The sequence below is a fragment of the Neoarius graeffei genome, chromosome 17 (assembly GCF_027579695.1).
Source record: "Neoarius graeffei isolate fNeoGra1 chromosome 17, fNeoGra1.pri, whole genome shotgun sequence".
NCBI lineage: Eukaryota > Metazoa > Chordata > Actinopteri > Siluriformes > Ariidae > Neoarius > Neoarius graeffei.
This window is the reverse complement of record NC_083585.1, coordinates 47,593,839-47,612,341: the sequence shown is the minus strand read 5'-3', so window position 1 is coordinate 47,612,341 and position 18,503 is coordinate 47,593,839. Positions and strand designations below refer to the sequence as shown.

Here is an 18,503-nt window from a genome sequence, read left to right as displayed (position 1 = left end):
GTACGCCCGTATACTACATTTATTGAATCAAATCCGTACAAAATACGGACATTCCGTATAGGTTGACATGTATGAAAATGAATTAATAAAGCGGGGGGGGGGGGGGGGGGGGGGGGAGATAATATTTATTATTTGTGATTTTATCATCAAGCACAAAACTAATCGATAAACCGTGGCTTCCGGATCTCGGAAAAAAGGCAGCCTTGCCTCAGGGCTAATCTCGCATAACATCACGTGTGGAACCTCAGTTATCTGGGTCATTTCCGTTCATCTGACTTGGATACGGTTGTTGGAATCTTACAAAAATAGCGATAGGAAAGAGCTGCTTTGTGTTTGGATGTTCAAAATCAATATACAACAGGACATTCAGTTCACGAATTTCCAAGAAAAAAAAAAACTAATCTAAAGTGACAGTGGGTGAGGTTTGCGCAAACAAAGCAGGTGGATTTCACGTCACCTGCTAATAATACATCTGATTCATCAAGTGTTCATCACCACCAGAACGATCACATGGGAATTCATCTCATCTCATCTCATTATCTCTAGCCGCTTTATCCTGTTCTACAGGGTCGCAGGCAAGCTGGAGCCTATCCCAGCTGACTACGGGCGAAAGGCGGGGTACACCCTGGACAAGTCGCCAGGTCATCACAGGGCTGACACACAGACACAGACAACCATTCACACTCACATTCACACCTACGGTCAATTTAGAGTCACCAGTTAACCTAACCTGCATGTCTTTGGACTGTGGGGGAAACCGGAGCACCCGGAGGAAACCCACGCGGACACGGGGAGAACATGCAAACTCCACACAGAAAGGCCCTCACCGGCCCCGGGGCTCGAACCCAGGACCTTCTTGCTGTGAGGCGACAGCGCTAACCACTACACCACCGTGCCGCCCACATGGGAATTACTGGAGAAAAAAAAAAAAAAGCAACCCACTGATTTATTAAACGACATTTGATCTGACATTTGGACAGTTCGTTGATTCCCCAATTATTGCCCATTTCATATTTTCTTTCAATAATTACACTGAATAAGTGTACATTTGGGGCGGCACGGTGGTGTAGAGGTTAGCGCTGTCGCCTCACAGCAAGAAGGTCTGGGTTCGAGCCCCATGGCCGGCGAGGGCCTTTCTGTGTGGAGTTTGCATGTTCTCCCCGTGTCCGCGTGGGTTTCCTCCGGGTGCTCCGGTTTCCCCCACAGTCCAAAGACATGCAGGTTAGGTTAACTGGTGACTCTAAATTGACCGTAAGTGTGAATGGTTGTCTGTGTCTATGTGTCAGCCCTGTGATGACCTGGCGACTTGTCCAGGGTGTACCCCGCCTCTCGCCCATAGTCAGCTGGGATAGGCTCCAGCTTGCCTGCGACCCTGTAGAAGGATAAAGCGGCTAGAGATAATGAGATGACATGAGAAGTGTACATTTTAAAGCATTTATTGAGGTACATCAGAATATTTCCCTATATTTTGCAGCGACCAGCTTAGAATAAAAATCCACAAACCAATCTGTGTTTCCAATTCTGGCTGGCTGGTGGTGCGCGATCGGTGGTGAGCGGGATTGTCGCGAACTCAGTGAACTGGCGGTTTCTCATCATGGGGGCTCGAAAAGGTAACCATTTACTCCGGAATATCTTTGATAATCACCTGCACCCTTCATCTGACATATAGGAATCCCAATCACTATCAGAATTCTCTCCAAAACGTGATTCCATATCGAGACCGGTCTAACCACTGCTGCGCACAGGGACGAAATTGATACCTGGATCTTTGTTACACGCGTGACATTACGCACCCCTTCCGGATCTTCCGGTTCAGTCTCGGCAGATTCCGTGAAAATCGGCTGAACTTTTTGATTTTCCATCGATTTATGACCTTTTGGATCAGCAATGCTTCGAACATACTGTACATGGTCAATCAACACCATGATTGTGATTGTCAAGGAAAGAAAGTGTGGTTTAGGGACATTACATTCACTTTAAATGAGATCTTCAGCAAGGATATGATTGTGATTGGTCAGGTGTCCACATACTTTTGGTCACATAGTATACACTGACAGGGGTAAGGAATAAAAACACTTCAGGATGCACTGTTAATGGAAAATAATCCTCGGGACCCTAAAGTGGATTATTTTCCTATAACACAATGACATGTAGTGTTTTATTCCTCTAATACTGTAACAGCAGTTTGCCAACTATTACAGTTTTTGATTGATTAACGAACACGTCATGCTTAACCATTTATTAAATATTTATAGTTCCATTTCACTTACGCAAGTCGCACTTGATAAGGGTGTCTGTTAAATGCTATAGATATATGTGTTAATATAAATTTCACATTTCTGATGTTACACAGAATGAATCACCACCTTACACCCATATTAATTATAATATCTGAGAACTCCCTCAGTGTGCACGACTGAGACAGCTTTCTAAAACTCTTTGTAAACTTTAATCTGAGTTTCTATATAATCATAAACCCAGATACTGATCTGATTTACACTTCCGTTCTGCTTGGGTCTAAATGACAGCGTTTTTTTTTTTTTTTTTCCAGAATAAAGCCTGGTACCAGTGTAAATCTTTTACCTGAAGGCAGAGATGACAGACTCGTTGTAGTACTGGTAGAGAAAAGCGTCACTGGAAATGGTCTTATTCAGCTGAAATCAGAGGAAAAATATATTATCGATTTGTGAGTGATCTGAATAATTGTATCAAACACGCCAGGGGTAGTGGTGGCGGTGGTGGTGAAAATTCATAAACCTGGACATGAATCATTTTATTCACATTTTCCATTTCAGTGTAGGATGCTAGTAAAACCCAGCCCTAAATGAAATCAGGGACACACACACACACACACACACACACACACACACACACACACACACACACAATGAAATCAAAAAGGTTTTGCTGACATTGACAGTTTTCCCCTGGCTGTATAATACGATCTGAGCGAGGGATTGAAGTGATGGCTCGCTTAAAGCGATAAAGTGATAAAAAGGCTGGACTATAATTCTCAGACTGGGTTTATATGGAAATGCATAATCTGGTCTTATGTGACCTACAGAACGCTTCATACTACTGAAAAGAGATTGCACACGTTTCAGGCAACATGCCTCAAGGCAACAGAGGACAATGGAGCTAAAAACACAAAACAGTTAAAGAAAGGACACGAACGCTGCCACGGTAACGAGTTTGCATGTCTTAGCTATGTGTCAACCCGAAGACACGCAAACTCGTAAAACATAAAACTTCCTAATCATGAGAAATGCTTAATTGTTTTATTACAATTAATATATTTTTTGCCAATATTGTATTCAACCTGGGCGGCACGGTGGTGTAGTGGTTAGCGCTGTCGCCTCACAGCAAGAAGGTCCGGGTTCGAGCCCCGTGGCCAGCTAGGGCCTTTCTGTGCAGAGTTTGCATGTTGTCCGCGTGGGTTTCATCCGGGTGCTCCGGTTTCCCCCACAGTCCAAAGACATGCAGGTTAGGTTAACTGGTGACTCTAAATTGACCGTAGGTGCGAATGTGAGTGTGAATGGTTGTCTGTGTCTATATGTCAGCCCTGTGATGACCTGGCGACTTGTCCAGGGTGTACCCCGCCTTTCGCCCGTAGTCAGCTGGGATAGGCTCCAGCTTGCTTGCGACCCTGTAGAACAGGATAAAGCAGCTAGAGATAATGAGATGAGATTGTATTCAACCTCACTGCGACACAGCTGTGCAGATTGAGGTCGATCCCTGCGTTACACTACACCGCACCACATTACACTATACTGACACATAGTCACGCTGGAAACTACAAACTGCAGCTACCCAGCAGCTAAATAACTTTGCGGTGCTCACGCAGGTTGCTCGGAGCGTTATTGTGCAACGGTTACGCTTATCTACTGTCTTTTCACCATATACAGCACACACACACACACACACATATATATATTAGTGAAGTTCAGGTTTTTTTATTTTACGTATCTGTGATTGTATAGGCGAGAGTTGCATTTTCCCGTTGCTTCACTGTGGTTGTTTACTGCAGGACTTCCGGGTTCCTGGGTCAAAGGACCTGAACTACAGAGAGCGGGGTGGCTTTGTAGTGCCAGTCTTGGGCACGCGCACCAGCTTGTGCATGGATTGGAGTGGTTTCAACCAATTAACATTAATTATGTGTATTGTACAAAAATGTATGCATTTATTGTAACTGGGTATTTTGTTTATGAATTATAGAGATTACTGGCATGCACTTAGACCTGAAATTATTATGTAAATGTATGGCTTATGCGATGTTGGTAAAATAAAGTCATTGGTGTCTTCCAGTGGGTGGGGACAGGCCACTATATCTCGCGCTCTGAAGGGAGGTGGATTAGTTGGGTCATGGGCACTGTCTGTCTGTTATGTAATAGTCCTGTAATGTGTATGTAATCAGGCGGTGCAAACATAGTGCAATACAGTATTCTGTTTTGTCGACAAAGTTTTTTTGCTTGTTTGTTGTAATAGTTACTTGAACTTATATTATTATAATTTATTTTGTGTTAAATTTCTGCTCCACTTTGGGAAACCGGACCCAAGAAAACATCTTGTATTCAAAGTTCTATCTTTGGCCGTTGTCCATCATTGTCACATTTAAGAACCTACGTGACGCTCACAGTTCATCTGATTTAATCATTTATTTATTTCTTCTTTCTTTTTCAAATTCTCTGCTTAGATATATTGCATTTTCTGGACCATAAGACACACTGGTATGTTTCTTTATTAAACTTGGTCTGAATATTAGAATCAATACTCGGGATTAAATCAGCGCTCTGTCGTGTGTGCATGCGCGTGGGTGGCTGTTTGCGCTCATTTAATTAAAGCGACGTGATGTGAGAATTGTTTGAGTTTTTTGCTCTTGGGCTCCCCCTACAGTTGTGAAGTGTACTTACACCACTGCAGTAAATACAAAACCACAGCGAGTTCACGTCACGGACAGCTGTACAAGCTGAAGGATCTGGAACCAGCAAAAGCCAGAGAGAGGAATGCTGCAGGATTTTACACAAATATATGACTGCATAGTTTTATTTACGGTGATATTAAAGATGAATACTAATATTAAAAAAAAGGAATTACATTAAAAGAATGGTAAAGTTTTAGTTTTGCTGATATACTGTGGTTGCATTTTCAGGCCATATACATCATTTGCTTGGTGTTTATATATATATATATATATATATATATATATATATATATATATATATATATATATATATATACATACACACACACACATATATATATATAAAATATATATGTGTGTGTGTGTGTATATATATATATATATATATATATATATATATATATATATATGTGTGTGTGTGTGTATGTATGTGCAATATGTACCTATATCATGTCGGTTTACACACACACTCCACATTCAAACACCAAGCAAATGATGTATATGGCCTGAAAGTGCAACCACAGTATATCAGCAAATCTAAAACTTTACCATTCTTTTAATGTAATTCCTTTTTTTAATATTAGTATTCATCTTTAGTCCTTATTTTAGGACATGAAGTGCCTTTTAATTAATTAATTAATTAAAAAAAATCCCACTGAATTAGAAGGTGTTCAAACTTTTGACTGGTGCTGTATGTACTTCAGAATTTCTTAGCATTTGCTTTTCTCCCTTTTTGCTATAATGGAGGAGGAGGAAGAAGAATAAGGCGGCGGCTTTATTTATCACACATACACTCAAGCACAGTGAAACTCCTCCTCTGCATTTAACCCATCTGAAGCAGTGAACACACATCAACAGTGAGCGCTAGGGCTGCTCGATATTGGAAAAAATCAATATCACGATTTCATCTCATCTCATCTCATTATCTGTAGCCGCTTTATCCTTCTACAGGGTCGCAGGCAAGCTGGAGCCTATCCCAGCTGACTACGGGCGAAAGGCGGGGTACACCCTGGACAAGTCGCCAGGTCATCACAGGGCTGACACATAGACACAGACAACTATTCACACTCACATTCACACCTACGCTCAATTTAGAGTCACCAGTTAACCTAACCTGCATGTCTTTGGACTGTGGGGGAAACCGGAGCACCCGGAGGAAACCCACGCGGACACGGGGAGAACATGCAAACTCCACACAGAAAGGCCCTCGCCAGCCCCGGGGCTCAAACCCAGGACCTTCTTGCTGTGAGGCAACAGCACTAACCACTACACCACCGTGCCGCCCAATATCACGATTTTTTCAGTAAATATCGATATCGCGATTTTTAAAACGATATTTATACACCTTTTTTTAAAGCCCTGATCATCAACACCTGAGGCACCGGGCCACATTTTTATAGTACAGGCCTCATAGGCTACCTGTCAACCCTTCCCGTTGTACCCTGAAACGCCTTTTACTTAAACTATTTACTGTGCAAGCGCGTACTTTGCATAGGTCCTATAGCCTGCACAAGGCTCACGTTCTCCTCACTCAACATTTCCGATCACAGAGGATGGAGCCAGCGCTGATATTACCAGTGATTACTGCGTAACGTCCACACTGGCTCGTAGCCAGCCAAGGATAAAATCTCTCTCTCACACACACACACTACAATGCAAGCTTGTGTGTTGTTAAGACACCAACATTAAACACGCACAATATAGAGACAAGTCCTTAAGAATTAACATACATGAAAATAGGCTTCTCTTCCTTCATCTTCCAAATGTGGACTCCGCTATCTTTTTGGCATGTCAGCATTGAAATACCATTTGCAGAGATATTTCACTCGCCATTAAGAAAAGTAAAAGCAACACGTGATTAGGGCTACATGATTAGCAGGGGGACACCGTTTTAAGCGCACGGAATTTTAAAAACAATGTAATTACATCTGAGTCCGTCTACATCACGCAATAAACCCGTCCTTAGCAGAACCTACTTCAAAGCATGATGCTAGCTGCAGATGCACAAGTCAAAATCAAATGAACCCAACATGCCGCGGCGGGCAGCATTAATAACCAAATTGCCTTACCTTAAAACGCTGCCTTGACCACAGGACGACTCGCAATTATTCCACACGGTTTAACACATCTAACACAGCTAGCAAGCTGGATATGTGCTAATATTGTTGTGCTTGTTTTCTTCCGTAGATGCCATTTTTACATTACCCAGTCCCACATCCAAAAATATGACGTAAATATATGTTAATTGTATTATTATAACTATTAGCAAGCAAATCAAACAACATATTAAGAAATCAATATATCAAATCACCCGACACGTATGAAAACAGAAGAACTGATTTTTTACTGTTGCGGAGATATCACGGGAGTAGAATGGATGACGTATGCAAGGCTACGGTGTGCCTTAGGGGACAGAAGGGTTCGTTTTACCTTACTGTCACGTCAATGTTATTGTTGTTTTATTGCCATTGTAGAAATATTGTGCACGTCCCTTTCGACAAATGACAAAAAATCGTTTCATATCGATATTATGAATTTTGATATCGTTTGACACCAATATCGATATCGTGATAAAAATACGATATATTGCACAGCTCTAGTGAGCGCACACACACACACAGAGCAGTAAGCAGCTACGCTATAGCACCCGGGGGTAGTTGGGGGTTCGATTAGTCTGGCTAACGCGACTTCAAAGCTCTGCGAGCATTGGTCTGGCAAAGATATTAAGCCCAACCGTTTCCCAAAGTGCGTGGTTGACCCGCCTCCCTGAAATGCCTCAGTTTGCTACTGGTCGAAGCCAGAAAAGGCTGTGACGAAGCTTAAACCAATCACATCACTCTTTCCTCTGACGTATGTGATGCGACGGAAACTGCTTGAGTAACAGGAAGAAGATAAATACCTCCAGGGCTGCTCTTTGCTCCGTTTTCAATGAGAACTTCCCGTTGAATGCTTTCAATACAGCATCTACCGCTGTGTCAAAGGCTTGCCGCTGCTCCATGTTCGTAATGTTTCTAGTGAATGAAGCGCTTCCGGCATAGATTCTGTAAACAATCTATGGCTTCCGGTCGCAGTTCTACTACGTCACCGCCTTGAACACGCCTCTACCCAGGGCTGTTGGAGATGCTCAAAGTTGATTGGCTCCCGATTTTTTGGGAGCTTGGAAGTGCTGGAGATAGCTTGCCTGGCCAGACTAAGCTCGCAACAGGCCCTCGTGTTGCGTCACACTTAGGATGGGCGGGCCCAGGCTAGGGTTCGATGCCTTGCTCAAAGGCACTTCAGCCATGATACAGAGGGAGGGGAACGTGCTGTTCATTCCCCTCACATTTTTCTTGCCAGTTCCAGGAATCCAACCAGCAACCCTTTGGGTCCAAGTCTGCTTCTCTAACCTTCACGTTAGGCTGCCATTTGAGGTGGCATGGACTCCACTAGTTTGTAAAACCGGATGATTGATGCTACATTAAGTGCATTGGAGGAGTGTCACCGGAACATGCGCCTTAATGGAATGGATAAGCCTCAGGGAAAACTTGACCTTTTGTGGAAAGTCGTTAAGATGGTCAATATCACAAATATACTTACATTTATGTAAATAAGACGAGAAATAGTACAGAATCTTGAATATTAATAAAAAAATATTGAAGATATTAAATATTTACTTCCTTTGTTTCAAATATTTCAAAAACTTTATTGATTTCTATCTTTAAATTAATGAAATCAATCACATTTTCATTGTGGGCTCAGACTTTCTGACCACACCGTATATCTATTTCGCTACGGCACATCCAGTACATACCGATCCAGCAAACTCATCTCATCTCATCATCTGTAGCCGCTTTATCCTTCTACAGGGTCGCAGGCAAGCTAGAGCCTATCCCAGCTGACTACGGGCGAAAGGCGGGGTACACCCTGGGCAAGTCGCCAGGTCATCACAGGGCTGACACATAGACACAGACAACCATTCACACTCACATTCACACCTACGGTCAATTTAGAGTCACCAGTTAACCTAACCTGCACGTCTTTGGACTGTGGGGGAAACCGGAGCACCCGGAGGAAACCCACGCGGACACGGGGAGAACATGCAAACTCCGCACAGAAAGGCCCTCGCCGGCCACGGGGCTCGAACCTGGACCTTCTTGCTGTGAGGCGACAGCGCTAACCACTACACCACCGTGCCGCCTCCAGCAAACTCGATCAATGTTAAATATTCACCATCAGCAACAAGTTCCTGAATTTACATAAAATACACTCCCTAAATAACAATGTCGAATATGTTAGGACTAAATACAGAAATACAGCATTTTGTAGGATTATCAGCTTAGCATTACTCATCCATAATTCATGATATTTACCATGTCGGTTCTGTACGCTCTCAAAGTCATGGCTCAGCTCAAGGAAATGAAGATGGAAGCCCAAGCGCTGACCCCTCACGTCCGCTTATACCACAGTGCTTCACCACTCCGCTGCCTTTGCCTCATTTTAAACCAGAAAAAAAATAAATAATCCTAACACTGATGGATTTCAAGACCAGATGTAAATTTTACATAAGCCATTAGATCTCTACTGACAGGTTTAATGCAATCCTACTTATATTTAAACCCCCCCTTAGAGCACATCAGATTACAGCAGAGTCTGTTTGAAGCTCGGCCTTTTTAAGATGAAAAAGTCTGTATTAAAGACAGCAAACTGAACCAGCACAAAAGCAGCATGCACCGAGAACAGGATCATCTAGGCATAAAACTTTAACAGCAAAATCTGGGCACATCGTTGAGAAAACGCGCAATAATGTTAAAATCAGTGATGCGTGTTCAATTCTGCTGAACCGATCAAACTTAGATTCTTGAACTAAAAATACACTAGTGACCAATAGATTTATCACAATTAAATAAAGCCACTGAAAAGAACGCATACCATAATGACGACAATCGTACTGTATATCTGTTAAAAATCTACGAACAGACAGATCAACCACCGTTATGCTCTGTTCATTATGTAAGGAATAAAACAATTGGGGGCATGCTGTTCTAGGAAAGTCATCACTGACTATTACCACTCACAAGTTCATTATTTTCCAATACCAGCATATCCTTGTGTGTTTGGTTTCTCTTATATCACAGCAATTTGCCAACAATTAGATGAGCAGCATGCTATAGATGCACAATGGTGTAACATAGGGAAAAAAAATTAAAATTCAGGTTTTGATTTTCTCATCTCATCTCATTATCTGTAGCCGCTTTATCCTGTTCTACAGGGTTGCAGGCAAGCTGGAGCCTATCCCAGCTGACTACGGGCGAAAGGCGGGGTACACCCTGGACAAGTCGCCAGGTCATCACAGGGCTGACACATAGACAACCATTCACACTCACATTCACACCTACGGTCAATTTAGAGTCACCAGTTAACCTAACCTGCATGTCTTTGGACTGTGGGGGAAACCGGAGCACCCGGAGGAAACCCACGCGGACACGGGGAGAACATGCAAACTCCGCACAGAAAGACCCTCGCCGGCCATGGGGCTCGAACCCAGACCTTCTTGCTGTGAGGTGACAGCGCTAACCACTACACCACCGTGCCGCCTGGTTTTGATTTTATGTACTGAAATAACTATTAGGCACAATTTTTACAATATCTATATAAATTAATTAGTTGTTTTTACCCATTTTAACCTTGAAATCAGCATTTTAATGATTACCCATAATGCATTGTTTATCGCGCTAAAACAAGCCAAAACGTCATAAGACAGTGGAAATACTACCTTTACTACCTTCACGTGGCATCTTTCTCGATCGCACCTGCCTAGAAGCGTACCTTCTAGAACATTCCTGGGTGGTCACGGACTGTCACGTAGCCTAGTTCGGTTGTGAAACTCGCTAGGATGGAGTATTTTCGCGGGTTTAGTGGCAAACTTTTGCGCCGCAATTTCTCTATTCTCAAAATTTGTAACCTGAAACCCTACAAGAAATGTTTCATAATGTTTGGGATTTTGAAAAATGCTTCTAGCAAGTTTATTTCGCTGTATTTTTCCGTGAAACTTGGCATAAATCATCCTTAAAGGGGAACAGAGGGCAATATCTCATCTCATCTCATTATCTCTAGCCGCTTTATCCTGTTCTACAGGGTCGCAGGCGAGCTGGAGCCTATCCCAGCTGACTACGGGCGAAAGGCGGGGTACACCCTGGACAAGTCGCCAGGTCATCACAGGGCCGACACATAGACACAGACAACCATTCACACTCACATTCACACCTACGGTCAATTTAGAGTCACCAGTTAACCTAACCTGCATGTCTTTGGACTGTGGGGGAAACCGGAGCACCCGGAGGAAACCCACGCGGACACGGGGAGAACATGCAAACTCCGCACAGAAAGGCCCTCGCCGGCCACAGGGCTCGAACCCGGACCTTCTTGCTGTGAGGCGACAGCGCTAACCACTACACCACCGTGCCGCCCAGAGGGCAATATATAGAGTAAATATAACAATAAAACACACATTAATGAACCTTATTCAAGACTTACAAAAGTTTTTTGTTCTAAGGTTGGAAAGTTATAGTGTTTTGAAAGTAGCTTGAGCAAACTATTTCCGCAGTTTGAACAGCCCGCCATGATATTAATTTTATCCAATCAGAATGCACGTTCATTTTCTCTGCGTAACGCTCATGACGTATGTATGTGCCCGGTTGTGTTGGCTCATTGAGGTTGGGACTAGCACGTGTGAATCGGAAAGCAGGATGAATTGTAAGTGATTGGCTACACAATGCCACAGTGTGTTGCTTTCGGGTGTAATAACAGGACCGATGGAAAGCGTAACGATCCTCCAGACGTGTCTTTTCACTCGTTTCCGCTGAAAAACACCAAGCGAGTTCGAGCTTTCTTCTCTTCTTTCGTCATCACCGGAGTCGAGAGTACCTCTCCTAGGTTCAAACTAGTACCCTTCTAAGCCATAGCCTGCTTGCAGTGTGTCTTGTGGAATCTCTTTGTACGATTCGACAGAGCTGTCGCTTTCACTTGATGCGCCCGACGCCATGATTACACGCTTCTCTCCTAGTGCAGTGGGTAGGGCTGACGTCACGGTCTTTTAAAAATGGCGACTCTTGTGCCGTTTAGCGTACCGACTATTATATTTACAATTACCAAGATATTTCGTTGTTTTCTAGTATATAAATTTGATAGAATACTTAAGAATACGTTACTTTGTCACATCAGCAACTGTATATATTATATTTGGTACCCCTTTAAGTGATGAGCGTGACATTGTTATTTTGGTCTGGGTCACGGAGTTAGTTGGAAGCGGGAGGAATGAGAGTTTCTCAACTACAGCAGCACTTCTCACCATAGATGGCTGGCGTGTTTCACAGCGTTTGGGATTTACTAAATCGACTAAACCTCTAGATCTACTGAAGCTATGAGGATATAAATCACCAGGATTCTAATTTACTGGGTGAGAAGTATTATATATATTTTTGAAAGGTTTATTCGCGCTACAAGTCCATGAAAGTTGGAATTGTTCGTGAAGGGGTTAGTTAGATTTTGGTAACGTGACGCGCACAACAAGCAAAAGAAAAAACAAATTTTCTTCCGAATTTCCTTGCTTTATCAAAATTATTTTTTGATACATTAAAAGACTGTTTATAATATTTAAGCGATTTTTTTATAGAGAATATTTGATCAAAACTTTCAAAACAGCATTCCAAGTGATTTTTCACGGGTGTAAATGTTATGCGTGACGTCCATAATTACGTTAAATTTTAAGAACTAAAATTCTGTTAAAAATTCGAGATTTGTGCTATCATTCTGGGGTTTTGCTGGGGTTTCTCTTACAATGCTGAAAATTCAATGAGTTTTGGTGAAATTCTAGAAAAGTTATTTACATTTTAACGCACCTGATAGCGATTGTGCTCACACAGCGTGCTACTCATATTACATTTTTATTCATTAATTAAAAAGACATCGGGGTTTTTTTATCCATTTATTCACACATTTAATGTTGTGGTACATCCATGAACAAGCTAGACTTAAGGCCCGGTCCGACAATACCGATAACTATAAATAAAATCGGTTCCCTGCAGTTTATGTAGTTGGTGGTCACACCAGACCGATAATGATACCCATAGCCCAGGCCTGGGTTTATCCGTATTGCTGAGATTGCTTCTGGAGCGATTTTTCCCAGACCTGGACCTGATCCGTCAGATGTTTTATCAGGTAATCGTTTACATGTGACGTTGTCCGAGCACGTGCTATTTTTCCCCCGGGCATCTTTGTACGTCCTTGCTGTATCATACACTACGTTCAGACTGCAACCTGAAACGACCCATATCCGATTTGTTGTCTCATCTCATCTCATTATCTCTAGCCGCTTTATCCTTCTACAGGGTCGCAGGCAAGCTGGAGCCTATCCCAGCTGACTACGGGCGAAAGGCAGGGTACACCCTGGACAAGTCGCCAGGTCATCACAGGGCTGACACATAGACACAGACAACCATTCACACTCACATTCACACCTACGGTCAATTTAGAGTCACCAGTTAACCTAACCTGCATGTCTTTGGACTGTGGGGGAAACCGGAGCACCCGGAGGAAACCCACGCGGACACGGGGAGAACATGCAAACTCCGCACAGAAAGGCCCTCGCCGGCCACGGGGCTCAAACCCAGGACCTTCTTGCTGTGAGGCGACAGCGCTAACCACTACACCACCGTGCCGCCCCCCGATTTGTTGTGAAATCCGATTTTTTTGTTAGGCCGTTCATATTACCAATTATATGAGACTTGTATGCGATCTCCAATCTCACCGTGCCGCCCATATTATATATAAAATAAATTGCTTACCTCTCTTCACGTCGAAAGAAGGAGGAAAGTTTTGCTTGTTTTGACACGGCGAATTATTAACACAAGAGATTCGCACTCATAATTCGCAACTAAAAAGACTGCAGCTACACTGGCAGCTTGAACATGCTTTCTAGTGTGATTGTGTTGCGCTTGCGCAGAACGGTGTCAGTCCTGCGTGCCTTAGCACGTGCACCTGAAGGCCCGTGCACCTAACGAGCTCCGGCACGCGCGCCGTTAACAAAGAACACCTGTCTTTAATCAATGAACTATGTTTGGGCTATTTAAGGACCACGCCCATGCAAGGACGATGCGAAGTATTACACCGCGTCTAGGAACGCGAAAAATCCGAAAAATAAATTTCTCCATTTGGAAAACCAGAGATTTAAGAGTTTTGTCGAATATCCGGATTTCCGGATATTTCATCATTAGCGGAAAAAATCCGGAGGAATTTTCATGAAAATCTAAAAATCCGGAACACTTTCATGACTAATTTTGATATGCAGCTTGGTGGAGGTAACCGAGTTGGCCTAGTGGTTAGTCTGTCTGCCTCGCAACCAGGAGATCGTGAGTTCTACTCGTGGTCGGGTCATACCAAAGACCATCATAAAAATGGTGCCATCTGGCAAGGCACGCTGCAATACAGATGTGAGGGGGAAGTCAAACTCTCGCGGTTACCAGAGGACTAGCCCCCCACTGTAACCCTAGCTGTATAGGCGAGAGGCCCGAGGGCTATCAAAACGGAGATTGGCACCACACCCATACGTCTTAAAGAGCTGGTTAGTACTGAGACGGAAGACCAGATTGTGGCGTGAGAGGGACTTTAACTTGGCTTTGGTGGAGGTATGCACTCTATTGTGTGTCCTAGTTTCAGCAATGAAATAAAATAACTCGGGTCATCTAGCTACAGTGAACTAACCTGACAGGATTTCTGAAGGGTTTTTTTTTTGGTCATATTCATAAACATTTATAATATAAACCACTTACACTAGCTAGCTGTCTAGATTAACTAATTAGCTAATCTGAAAGGACATCTGAGAAGATTTTAAAACCATGCTAATAAAGGTTCATATTCTTTTCTACATACTAATTAGCTAAATCTGACTAGAATTTGAATCCATATTTACATACATGTCAACCTTTGGTCAATCAAACCTGTATAACCAACCTCCAAAATCCGTATTTCCCTTATAAAATCCGTATAAGATGCAAATTAAAATAATTTACCTAAAATTTGAATGATAATTAACAATGATATATCCCAGATACTTTTTATTCAATATTAATAACAATAAACCTTCAGAATGAATATAAAGCTCCAATGTTTGACAAAAACACAAAGTGTTATCAGCATAGTTACGAAGGAAATACTTCGTTGTTTGGAGACAGGTTTCACCGAGCGGCTATTATGCGCGAGACTTCATATTAGCCACAAAGTCAGGAAAATCTGTTCGTAAAATTACGTTATAATGACCAAATACAATGAAAAGTATTTTTCCAGTCTCACCTGTGAAAGGTAATCCCATGTGATCTCGTTTGGACGGTAAACCTGTTGGTACAGTTAAACGCAGCACATGAATGAGGCATCTTTATTCTCGGCTACTGTCTAGACGCTATACCAGAGACGGTTGAAGAATCTCCACTTTGCCACATCCAATATGGCGGCGAGGATGACGTATGATTCTATGCAGAAGGCGGCGTCTATGTTTATACGTCTATGACTTCACGGTTGGCGGGATTCTCGCAATGCGGTGTGCGCATGATCAAAAGTGGAACGAAGTCTCGCTACCACAAGATAACGCGTGATTTCATAAGACTCTTTACTGGCTGTCTGTGGTGTACAGTACGTTTGTAAATGTTATGCGCTCTTTTATCATCGTGGGAATTGATTATAGCTCTAAATAAATATTTAAGTTTTTTTTAAAGAATCCGTATAGCTTTATTTATACGCCCGTATACTACGTTTATTGAATCAAATCCGTATAAAATATGGACATTCCGTATAGGTTGACATGTATGTATTTATAAAAATTAATGACAAACTGCTAACACCAACTAGCTGGCTAATATAAGCTAATTTCTGAGAAAAATTTAAGCTATATGAATACAGGCTAATTGGTCACAGCAAAGCTACATAAGCCAGCTAACATGAGCGAAAACATACTGAAACATTGTGAAGATTTCCAAGCCATATTTATAAATACAAACTGCTAACACCAGCTATCCAGTGAAGGATAACATTAGCTAATTTGAAAGGATGTCCGAGAGAAATTTAAACTATATTAATACACATTCTTAATTTTTACTGCTAAGCCACAAAAGCTGGCTAACATGAGCTAACCTGACAGGAATTAAGCCGTCCTCAAAAATGCTCAACGTTTTCATTGCTACTATGAGCTATCTGGCTAACGCGTGCCATCCTGACAGGAGTTCTGAGAAGATCTGGAAGTCATAAATGTTCAGAATTTTCATGGCTATCACAAGATAGCTGGCTAACATGAGCTAACGTAACAGGATACAACAACGCTTCCGTCCGTCACACTCAGACATGCACCAGTCTGAGCTCTTTATAACAGCAAGGTATAATGAGGATAAAAAGAAATACCACAATCACAACATGAACACTTTCTCAACACATGCCTAAATGAAAACCAAGTCACGTCGAGTCAAGCTGGTACCACAATGACCCTTTTCCACTGCATGGTACTGGCTTGACCTGACGACCCTACTCGCTTTGGTTATCAGTAATTTGTTTTCCACGACAGCTGGTTGTCATAACGATGCTGAATAAAACTGTCGTGATATCATCCATCTTCAACATGACACACACAGGGACATCTTTACTGTTACTGTTATTAGTACTTCTACTTGTGTGCATGTTTGTGGTACCGGTACACGCAAAATGGTGCTGGGTCAAGCTGAAGTTGCCAGAATTCATCGTGTTTCGAACAAAATTAGTTAGAAGCTTGACATAACACTAAAATGGCACTCAACTCCGCTCGCCTTTTTTGGTTTTCCAGCAGGCCAAAGTTATGGACAGTGCCTGGTACCCAGTACTTTTTTTGGTATCGCCTCTTGTTGATGTTTCAAGCGAGCTGAGGTGATACCAAAAAGTTTGTGGTGTGTGCATGGTACCGGCTTGACCTGTTAAAAACATCATGAATTGTGGCAAATTTGGCTTGACATAACACCGTTTCACGTGCAACCCCCCCCCACACACACACATACACACGTGCGCGTGAAGTATAATAAATAAATTAAAAAAAAAAAAAAAAAGCGTTGCCAGGCAAAACAAACCTCGCCCGGCAGCACTTATTTTATACCTATCGTATATGTTGATAATGGTGATATTTCTCAATCATCAGCTGTCAGGTTATAGTCCTATGAAAATCCATGACCTTGAGTTTGACATTTCAAAGTCATTCAAGGTCAAAGGTCATGGTGCCAACCGAAAGCCCATATGGCACTTCCTATAAGTTGATAATGGTAAACATCTGTCTACCACCATCAACCGTTTTCAAGTTATAGCCCTCTGAAAATCCGTGACCTTGAGTTTGACCTTTCATGGTCACTCATGGTCAAAGATCATGGTGCCAAATGAAAGGCCATATGGGAGTTCCTATATGCTCATAACCGTAAACATTTGTCTCTTGGCAACCGTTTCTGAGTTATAATGGAAAATGTTATTTTGACCGAAAGGTTGACCTTTCCCGGTGACCTTGACCCAATTACCCCCAAAATTTAATCAGGTAATCTACAGACCATTGCCCACCTACCCTGAAAATTTGAAGTCAATCGGTGCAACCGTCTAGACACTAGATTGTTAACAGACAGACACACAAACACAAAAACAAAAGTTTGAAAGAAAACTATGAGAGAGACCCCATCATGTAGCATATCAGTGGAAGCAGAATTGAAAAGATGAACATTTTGGAAGTGGTTTGAAGTAAATATGAAGAAGGAAGAAATCGTGGAAAAAAAAAAAAAAAAGATTTTGATCTTTTTGGTGACCTTGACCGGATGATCCTCAATGTTGGAGGTTCTATTTGAGATCAATGGCCATCTATCCTGAAAGTTTCATGAAGATTGGTCCAACCGTTTTCCCGTAATGTTGCTAACAAAACAAAACAAAAAAAACCCACAAAGAAACCCCACCGAAAACAATACCTCACCCCCGGTGGACTCCGTCCCGGGCGAGGTGAGGTCGTAATGAATGCTATTTAAAAACGGAAGGTTTGTTCAGGACGCCCCATCTCAAACAAACAATGATAATGCAGTGATACGATTCTCTCTGACCAATCAGTAGTCTGTAGTGTTTTCATATCACCTTTTTGGCACCGCCTCAGCTTGCTTGAAACCTCAACAAGAGGTGATACCAAAAAAACAAACAAACAAAAATACAAAAAAAAAGTACTGGGTACCAGCTACTATCCATAACATTGGCCTGCTGGAAAACCAAAAAAGCGAGCAGAGTTGAGTTAGTACCATAGAGTGGAAAAGGGCCATAACTGAACCAGACAAGTCCCTTCATGACTTGGACCGTGAGGTCATCCAATCCAATCCAATCCAATCCAATAAATAATCCCCACTTCAACAGGAATTACAGGTACCAAAATATGCTTAATTGCAAAATGGCTGTTTAAAATCTTACAAAACTCAACTTCTGAAGCCTTTTAAAGAAGAAGTTTCACAAAGTGGTTCTATTTTAACTGGAGAATAATGTTACATATTCTTAACAAGGCCCTGCAATCCAGTGACAATTC

At 42.2% G+C, this 18,503-nt stretch overlaps 1 protein-coding gene across 2 annotated transcripts in view; it reads right to left on the bottom strand.

The window, feature by feature from the left end:
- Positions 1 to 18,503, bottom strand: part of st14 (ST14 transmembrane serine protease matriptase) — a 176,147-nt gene that overhangs the window by 57,472 nt on the left and 100,172 nt on the right. For both annotated transcript variants that reach the window (XM_060897683.1, XM_060897684.1), the window contains exon 4: positions 2,584 to 2,654. In XM_060897683.1, the coding sequence (XP_060753666.1) occupies positions 2,584 to 2,654 (71 nt within the window). The remainder of the gene's footprint in view (positions 1 to 2,583; positions 2,655 to 18,503) is intronic.